The sequence below is a fragment of the Serinus canaria genome, chromosome 5, assembly GCF_022539315.1.
Source record: "Serinus canaria isolate serCan28SL12 chromosome 5, serCan2020, whole genome shotgun sequence".
Lineage (NCBI taxonomy): Eukaryota > Metazoa > Chordata > Aves > Passeriformes > Fringillidae > Serinus > Serinus canaria.
The window spans coordinates 50,019,404-50,029,059 of record NC_066319.1 but is presented as its reverse complement, the minus strand read 5'-3'; the positions used below and the strand labels follow the sequence as shown (position 1 = coordinate 50,029,059).

At 47.6% G+C, this 9,656-nt stretch overlaps 1 protein-coding gene across 1 annotated transcript; it reads right to left on the bottom strand.

The window, feature by feature from the left end:
* Positions 1-1,249: 1,249 nt before the first annotated feature.
* On the bottom strand, positions 1,250-9,656 carry LOC103826879 (extracellular tyrosine-protein kinase PKDCC-like). Its single transcript, XM_018907237.3, has 7 exons — positions 9,129-9,656; positions 8,826-8,948; positions 6,464-6,735; positions 5,258-5,337; positions 5,059-5,163; positions 3,423-3,599; positions 1,250-2,116 (listed from the first exon to the last, which is right to left on the bottom strand). The coding sequence occupies exons 1-7, from the start codon at positions 9,654-9,656 to the stop codon at positions 2,013-2,015; spliced, it is 1,389 nt and encodes a 462-aa protein (XP_018762782.3). The 3' UTR covers positions 1,250-2,012.

Below are 9,656 nucleotides of genomic sequence, written 5' to 3'. Positions count from 1 at the left end.
TGACAGAAAAACCTGCCACGTGAAAGCATCACACCACTAAAACACACGATGTTCTTTTTACCAGAAGAAATTTTTAAGATGGGAACGTCTTTCTAACACCAACTGGAACCACTTCAACTTTTGCATTCTATTTCTTCCTCTGTGAAACAACCCTGGGCTGGCCCTTGCACGGCCTTGCTTTGGGGGAAGGATTTCTGCTGTGGATCTCGGGAGGCTGGGAGATATGGAATAAACTCCCATTACCTCCTGCTAACGTAGAGCACAGCAGGTGTCTGAAGCCCTGCTCACTGGGTCAGTGTAAAACAATAGCAGACCCCTGGCAGGACCTTCCCTTCAACTTCCACAGGACCTGCTGGAATGGAGAGAGGGGTCTGTCCCTGTACACTTAAAAAGCCTTGCTGTCACAAAGCTTGCAGCAATGTCATCACAAGAGCCTTCTTGCTGTGCTAACCAGGAATTCTCACTGATACCACTATGGAGTCCTCCAGCCCCAGAGTAAGCAGCAGGGGTTCCAGTGCATGAGAAAGACACCGTGCCAAGGCATTGCTGTGGGTTAATCGAGTACTAACGAGCTGAAAGATGAGCTCCTACAATAGGAAATGGGGAGAGACCATCAAAAACACAGCACGACTCCAAGCAAGAGCTCCAGCATCTTCAATCCAGGGGTCCCCAGCTGCCACAAGGTCCCACACGGAAATGGCTACATGGTTCCTGCCATGTCCCAAAAGCTGTAATTTCCAGTGTGGGACCAGCAGAAAACAATGTGGCATCACATTGTTCGTTGTAGTGTGGCTCCCCTGCACAAAGCCAGGGACCTTCCCTAGGAGACATGAGGTCAGTGGTGATTTAGGCTTTCCCGACAGGGCTGCAGAAGAGGTCCTGGATAGTCACTGCTTCCAGGGACTCCCAGCAGTGGCACGTTACACTGTCATCTCTTACAGTCTGAAATTATACTAACCCCAGCTATTTTTCAGAGGCCACATCTAAAGTTTTAGCAGGAGGCTCTTGGGACCACACAGTCTCCTCTACGCTCAGAAGCCTGTAAGTACAGCCACTGTGTCCTTCAGGACCTAAGTGTCCAAGGGGGCTCAGGAACATTCATACACTGCTTGGAGCACTCACAGGCTGGCCTCAGGAGTGGGTAACAATGCTAGTTGAGCTGAAGGTAGGAAACACTGGCATTTCTTCATTTGGTTTACAATGAACATACAGACTTAGGCAAAAAAAAAAAAAACTTCTCACAGCATGCTTAGAATAAACAGTCATTCTTTATCATACAAAGTCACACCTTACATATAAATAATTTGAATGTCTTGCTCTTTCATGGAAAGTAACAGAGAAAAACCTTCAAGGTTGATACATGGGAGCTGGTATTAGAAATCACATAGGATCAACTCCAAATCCTGCATCCAAACACACAGATATTTGGATCCAGTGTTGACCTGTAGATCAACTTTCCTCCCCTGCACTGGAAGGAACTGAATCAGGACCCTCCTTGGAGGACCACCCCCATCATCAACCTCCGGTTATGGATCCCAACCCTGCAACCTTGGCCCCATCACTGAAATCCAGTCCTTTATATTTGCAGTAGTAAGAAAACCCAGTTTGCAGCTGCAGAAAGAGCCGTTGCCTTCTCCAAAGTGCATTATCTGTAGATTCTTGGAGGTGACTGAAATAACTAAGCTTACCCAAGCTGGATCCCTTGCAGCTATTTCTATTTCTTGGCTTACAAGCTGGCCAAAGCAGCAAAGCTAAGTATTGCACAGTCTAGCAACATTTGACTAGAACTGAGACCATTTATGTGGAACAGCAGCGTGGGAACAGAAAAGAAGCTAGTGGAGCAGCAATGAGAAATCTGAGCTTTGATCAAGAGACAGCAGCATTTGACTCTATCTGAGCTGGCAGGGAGATCCCATCCCAAAGCAAAATAAAATATGTCATTCTTTCCAGCAGATGAAATTCTCCCCAGCAGTTTGTTCCTCCCAGGATCATTTTATGTGATCTCATTGTCTTTAAAGTCTTTCCCCTGAGGAAGCCGAGCGTTTAATATAGACTACGGCGTTAGTATCCGGGATTAAATCAGTCCAGCTACTCTGAAATGAGGCGAGTGGGCGTCCTGGAAAGGAAATAAAAATGCAAGTTTAATAGAGGAGAGAGGTTCACCTTGACCCATGCTATTTATTGCAAAAGGCACAGGAACACATTGCTTGCTCAATGGAGGGTCACTCTGCCCTGCCATAGATGTGTTTTACACTCCCAGTAAATTCCAGATGCTCAGAATGTGCACAAGGAATGCATCATCCAACCCCAGAGGCTTTTACATTTTGCTTTGCTTTACCAAGTAGCCTTAAGAGAGACCAGCACATTCCCACAGCTCATTAATCCAGCTGGCAAACTTAGGCATTTGGCATTTCAGCCACACAGTTCTGGCATCCTTGGCGGCAAAGATGAGCCATGAAACTGCAAGGAAGAAAAATGTTAGGAGGGGAACTGCTAAAGACCTCAGGCATGGTGCAGGATGTCAGGGATCAGCACCCTAGCAAGGCACAGCAGAAAGGGTCCCTGTCCCACGTGCTTCTCCTGCATCCTCACTGGGGTTTCAAGCAGGATTCCTTCCAGGCAGGCACACAATCCATTGCTGGTGTGAAACTTGGTGGCTCAAAGAGATTTATGTTACATCTGTGTAAATGCTCTTACGTAACTAGTTTGCCACATGCCAGATGCACACAAGCCCTCAGAAAAGCTGCATTTTTGGTAGTTATGGGGTTTTTTTAAAATGTCATTTGAACTGACAAAACATGATCCTTCAGCATCATTGTGAGTGAAAACACTCATTTACCTCATTTAGTGTTTTACTTCAAGAAACAATTTAGCCCACGCTTGAAGTGTCAGCTAAATGAGATAATTTAAAATAATTCTGAAAACATGCTAACTGTGGGAAGGCTATAATCAGAGCTAATTACAGGGACATTCTGGAAATCCCTTGGCTTGGGGCTTTAGTTTTGATAAAGGGGATAACAACTTGTAAGCTATGATTCTTTTAATTATAACAATAGTAACCACCTTCTTTTACACAGCTTCTTTCATCTTTAAAATCCCCACAGCTCTGCAAACTATACATACCACAGGGATTGTTTAGCCTAACACCAAAGTGAAGCCATCTCTGCGAGAAATGAGTAAGTGATGAACAATACCTGGCAGTCCTGAGCAAAATTTGTAGAGGAAAAATGGTGCAGAGAGAGAAAATAATTGCTCTTGTGTCTCCTTACAAACACTCAGGGGATTTCTGGATGCCCACAGTGGCAGCCATCTGAGCTTGAGGATAAGGAAGGCAGCTTTTAGATGTGCCTGTAGGCTCAAGGCACTATGGAGGAAGGCAGCAGCACCACGTGGCAGCACCCTGTCATGCTGCCCAAGCTCACCTGTCCAGGTCCTGTGCTGGGTGACAATAAAGCTTTGACACTGCAGCTGGGAGTTACAAATGGCAGCGGCCTCCTCGGCGCTGTGGATGGACAGCAGGCAGCCCAGGTGGCTGTAGGAGGGCCAGCACTTGTAGTCTTCTCCTTCCACCGTTCGGAAACCTTTCAGGGAGATGTAGTCTGGGGACACAAGGAGGGTGTTTGGGGAAACACTCCAGCTGCACTTCCAGAGACTGGCTACACTACACAATCAGTGAAACTCTGGAAAGAATTGCAATGCTGACAGACTGAACTGACCTGCCAAGGTGGTGTGAGGTGGAGCTGCAAAGTAAAAGAAACTCAAATCTTGCCCTTTGGTTCTGCAGTGAAGCACAGGACAGCAACTCCCCCAGAGATGTAGAAGAGGGGTCAGAGGTCTCAAGGATGAAGGGAGAGGGGTGCCACTGCAGGGGTGGGTAAGAGGAGGAGGCTGCTGTGCAAAACCACAGGCCCTCCATGTTTTCTCTGGAGAAGCCAACCTTAAAACAGCCTCTCCTACACCCCAGCCTCAACAGCAGAAGCTCATCACAAATCCAGCACCAAGCTACATGGGGCAGAGACTGACCCACCCATCATGGTGCCACCCACAGAAAGAGGAGATTGAGGAGCCCCACTGCAGGAAAGGGAGGCCAGATCCTGCTCCTGACAAAAGACCTGACAAGCCTGAGCAGGTGCTGTTCAGGCTATTGTTCACTGACTGCTAAAAGTCTCTCCCCACCTTCCCACACTTCTAGGATGGTGATCATTTTGGCACAGTGCGAAGCCAATAGACAGGTGTTGTTGGAAAATACCAGTAATTCCTGTTAAAGCTGCTGGTCCTTCCATGCAAATGACCAGATATCTGTGTTCATAACAGTGCAAATTATAGTTCTTTCATATGTAAAGAGATTTCCTTCTGCAAGCCACCATCACCTACCACCTCATGTGAATGCTCAGGAAAACGCAAGCCACAGTAACCGCTGGGTTTTTGAAACTTCCTTTTGATCAGCCTCATCTCTACCACTGAATGGGTCTTTTTCAGAGGAATGAACCTCATAAAGGCACATTTATCCATCCTCAGGTCCAATAGAAAGATCTTCAGAGAAAATGAACTTAGAGGGCACCAAGGCTCCAGGTTCCCTGCCACACTCATCTTGGTCCTGTTACCTCCCCACCTATGTTTCCATAATAACCTATGCTCAGCAGACAGAAGCCACACAGTCAAATGGGAAGTTTGAATAGTTTGAAAATCAGCCCAGAAAACTGACCTCTTGGTCCAAAAGATAAGGATATCCCAAGACAGGAGCCACTCAGTTTGTATCCCAAAAACATTCCCTTGAAACACTGATGTTCATTATGAGAAAAGTATTTAAAAGCAGTGCAAACACGTCCATGCAGGTTGTCTGCACTGCTTTTACTTTGCAAAGCAGTACAACCATGCCTAGCTCCCATGGAAAAAAAAAAAAAACAAAAACAAAAGCCTGCTCAAAAAAAGACACTTTTGGTGCTTTTTCTAGTGACTAGAAACTGCCTAAACCTAGGGGAGATCAGAATTTGATCAGTTACCAAGTGCCTTGCTCCCTCAGTAGTTACTTTACTTAGAGCATTCAAAATCAACTACCTTTTAAAAGAAGAGGTCTTTTCTGAAGATAGAGCCCAGACTTGTACAGATGTAAAACCTTTTCAAAAGCTCTCAGGGTTTCATTTATTCCATATCGTAAATCACCTACATTTAAGGGAAAAGATGACAAAGATAAACAATTCCATGAAATACCATTTAGAGACTTCTAATAAAGAAGTTTATGAATATTAGCTGATACCTGTTGCATTCAGTATATCACTCAAAAGGGGCCGCAAAGCTGGTGGTGCAGAGTGTGGCAAAAGATAGGTGAAAAAATACCTGCAAAAAATCCCACAGCCTGATTAGAATAGAGTGCCTTCATTTCCCTGGTGATTAAGTTGTCTACATTTTCCCGTGACTTGATTATCCATATGCAACTAGTAAGTCTGCTTTGGTTACAAAGTTATGTTTGGTGCCTCAGATGGTTCCTGTGAGTTGGGCTGAAAGCCTGGTCCTTGCTGCATGAAATCTACCTTGCAAAGCTTCATGCAATAAAGCTTCCCCTCATTCCCCTGGGCAATTTTTGTATACTAAGAAAGGTATTTTCCACAAAAAAAAAAAAAAAAAAAAAAAAAAAAAAAAAAAAGGACATGTATAAAAGAAGACTCATACAAGATCCTTCTCTTGCCCTGAAAATATTTTACCTTCTTATTGCCCCTGAAAAGTCAGGATGACTCATTTCCTGACCGTTCCACAAATTTCTTGTCTTGGGGAACAAGTGCACAAGAGACAGGGGCATCTGCAAGACTGCAATAATCTATGCAGGGATTTACCCTTTAGCACTGAATCCTGGAAGTCCAGGCTCCCTTGCTAAATCCTTCTGTGTAAATATCCAGCTGCCAAGGCTTCCCTCCAGGATGTGACCTGCCAAGCATCAGTAGTGAGGAAAAATCCCCGAGTTTTCAGCTGATGGCCCACGTGAAGTGCTGCAGCAGCCTCAGCCCCTTGCCTGTTACCTGCTCCCTGCTCTCCCACAGGAGCCCACAGGAGATTCAGAGATGCAGGGAAGCAGTGGCCAGCCTGTTCCCAACAATGGGACTCAAAGCTGGTGGAGTTTTGCAGGTAGCCTGCACTGCCACTGCTTTCAGCAAGCACAGCCCATGGATGTCAAGCACCAGGGTTTGTTTGGCAAACAGCAAATTTACAGGTGCAAGCTCTGGGGCAAAGTTTTAGAGGGCGTTGGGGAAAGGGAGCAGCAGAAGAAAGATGCCTTCATTCCCACCACACAACATCTGCACTATTTTCCTGCCTTATAAGGAAAATAACTTACTTCAAAGTGATTCTTAACTACCCTTTGACAGAGGTGAGGGGAATCACCACATGGAAGAAGAGCAAGGTGCTAGAGGCTACATGGCAGGGCGTGAGCTCAGCCCCCCCAAATCTTCCCCCATGCAGCTGGACATACCGATACGCATTGAACAGATTCTTCTTTTCATTTATTCCTTCACATCTCCCAGCCATGGAGCACTTGAGAGGGAAACTTTTGGTAGGGAAGTCGAGTGTGCAGTCATTATCTTCCTTGCAAGACAGCTCCTCGGTGCTGGCATCATCCATGTCTGTCACTTTTAGGTTTCCATCCACCATAACAAACTGCCTTGGCTGGAAATCCAAGAGGGCTATTGAACCCAGGGGGGAATGCGCCAAGTAAAACAGCAGTTTCACAAGACTCAGGCAAATCTGAGAAAGAAAAGATGAATATGCATGGAAAAAAACAGATGAAAAACAGCTAGTAAATTGGAAGTAGAACAAAGGGGAGGGCATTCAATTAAATTAAAAGAGAAAAAAGGCATACAGAACTTAAAAGGTAATTATATGTATGCTACAAAATTTATTATCAACATTGCCACAGGATTTGACTGGTAAGTCGTTTAGCAACATTTTTTAAAAATGTGTGTACACAAAAAGAGACATTTGCAGTTAGAAGAGCTAGAGGAGAAAGCTGTGAGGAAAACAATAGCAGTCTTCATGTTTCAGGAGCTATATTGATTTGCTAGCTGAAATCAGAAGGTTTTTCCCAGTCTGGCATAAAATTAACAGATTCCCCTCCCTTCCCCCATGCTGCTCAATACAGACTGAGGCTCCATGGTCATTAATACCAGATTCATGCCTTGCTGCATCCCTCAGCAGTATGAATTTGGGCACACAATCATGCTTCTGAAGAATTAGTCAAGACTTGCAGTATATTTATTGCCAGCTTTTTTGCTTTTATGACAACTTTCTGGCAGCAGTGAAAGGCCAGACAATACCTGACCCAGCAGAAAGCTTGGTAAATTATTTTTAAACAAACCAGAGCTAGAGAAGTGCATTTATACTGCACCAGCACTTTGCTCAAGCAGCTTTTTGCAGCAGTTTTCATTCAGTATCAGGAGCCCTGGCATCAGACAAAGTGCATCCTCAGCTAGGTGTGCCAGGCAGCCCCACGTCACCCCTCGCCACTGCTGACAGTGATCTGTGCAGGCGCGAGGGTTTTTTCCTTGGAACAGCTCACACCATCCCTGGTATCTGATGTGGCTCATAACAAGGGAATCCCATCTGTTTAGACACCCTAATTAGGAAACAGGAATCGACAGTGCCAGGGTAAATTCTGAGATAGTGTCTTCTGCAGCCAAGAGATTGTTAAAATCTCTAATGCCACCATACCAAACTTTACCACCAGTTAATCCAGCATCATGGGTTTCTTACAGGAGACTTTGGCACACTTAAGACGATGAGGTGCAAGGAAAGCTATGCAGAAGCCAGTATGGAATTGAAGAAAGTAAAACTCCCCAAGCGAAGAGAAATGACTGTGGAAGTTCAGATGCTATTTTAACTTGTTTGGTGAAGCAAACATAAGAATCCCAGCTTTGCATCCCACAGCTGAGTGAGCAGTTGCCACACTCCCTCTCTGGCTCAGATGGCAAGGCTCCCCTTCAGCATTCAGGACCACATGCAGACAGAAATTTTATTTTAGACTTTTGTTGTGCTTTTATTTTGCCCAAAGCATTTCTTGCTGACACTAGGATACCCTTGCTTTTTTAGATGATGCTTTTTTTTTTGCCTCCTGGCACCCAAACAAGTAGTATTGAACCCCCAACTGAGCCCTTGAGGCAAACTGTAAAACAAGCTATAACCAAAGAAGGTGCCATGTCACAAGTCATTTATATTCCTGTGGAGCATCAGGGTCCCTGAGCAGGATGCCTAGGAGATGAGGCAGATCTCACTAGAAGGGCTGCAATCTTAGCACCTGCAGCAGGAAGAAATCAATTTAGTAGCGATTTTACTACAATAACTCCTAAAGGGCCAAAATCAGAAACACCACATAAACACATGGTGAGGGTCAGCTTGCTCAGCTTGTTGCCTGGAACAGGTAACACACTGCTGCTCAGGGGCATCCTGACCAAAGCCCTTCTGCATTTTATATATATATATATATATATATATATGTATGTATGGGCAATGTAGAGGCAAAACGAACGTTATTGTTTAATCGAAGGCATTAACCATCACCCCAGCACCGAGCACAATTTTGCGTCTATCTCCTCCCAGATGAAGTTCTTTTAACACCGCTCTATGGAGAAAGAAATTAACCGTGAGACACCAAGCTAGGGCTGTGTTAATGTGATTTTAAAGGAATGAAAAGGAAAAGGTTTAGAGACAATTTGCGGGATCAAACAGAGTGTCAGCAGGAGAATCCCGTTTGTCCCAGCGGTCACCACCGGCTCTTTGCCGGTTTGCCCAGTTTGTGATCTAAATGCGACTGATAAAACTCCTTTGCTTTGTTTTCTTACTTTAAATCTTTCCTCCCAGGGGGTCTGCAGGAGCTGAATCATCTCCAGCGGGGATCCCAGCTCCAGCATGGCTGTGACCCGCAGCTCAGCATCTCCGCTGTTTTCATAGCATTGGCCGTGCAGCTGCGGGAGAGCAGAAGCCACGCTCGGGGCGATGTCGCTGCTAATGCCAGCAGATCCTGGCCGCCTGAGCTCAGCGTGGGCACCTCGGGCGGACCGGCTCAGCCCCGGCAACAATTCCCCCGCCCCGCCGTGCCGAGGCAGCGCCTCCCGCAGCCCCCCGCCCCGCTGCTCCCGCCGTACCTTGACGATGCCGGGGTGCTGCAGGCGCTGCAGCAGCGTCACCTCCTTGAGCAGCTTGTAGGCGGCCAGGCGGCGGCAGCCGGCCGGCGCCCCGTACCGCTGCACGCAGCGCCGCACCTCCCGGCCCGCCCCATGCACCGACTTGAGCGCTACGGTGCCTCCGCCCGCCAGCGCCGCCCGCGCCACCACCTTGGTGAAGCCCCAGCCCAGCACGCTGACGGCGGTGGCCCGGCTCAGGTCGCCGCAGCCCAGCCCTGCCGTGGCCGCCGCCTCCCCGCCGCCCGCCACCGCCTCCAGCCGCCGCAGGTCGCGCCGCCTCTGCCGCAGCTCCTCCCGCAAGCCCGGCGGTAGCAGGAGCGGCGGCGAGAAGCCCGGCTTAGCCTCACCGCCACCGCCACGGCTACCGCCACCGCGGCCGGCTGGCAGCGCCGGGAGCGCCAGCAGCGCCAGCAGCGCCAGGGCCGGCAGCGCCAGCAGCGCGGCCGCGCTCAGCCGAGCTCCGCGCCGCGCCCGCCCCGCCGCCGCCAT

Coding starts and splice junctions, on each gene's coding strand:
- LOC103826879 (XM_018907237.3), bottom strand. CDS start 9,656: ATGGCGGCGGCGGGGCGGGCGCGGCGCGGAGCTCGGCTGAGCGCGGCC. Junction 3,600..5,058: donor AAGACCTCTTCTTTTAAAAG/GTAGTTGATTTT, acceptor TTGTGTCCCCAG/ACTACATCTCCCTGAAAGGT. Junction 2,117..3,422: donor CCAGCACAGGACCTGGACAG/GTGAGCTTGGGC, acceptor TTTCCTTTCCAG/GACGCCCACTCGCCTCATTT.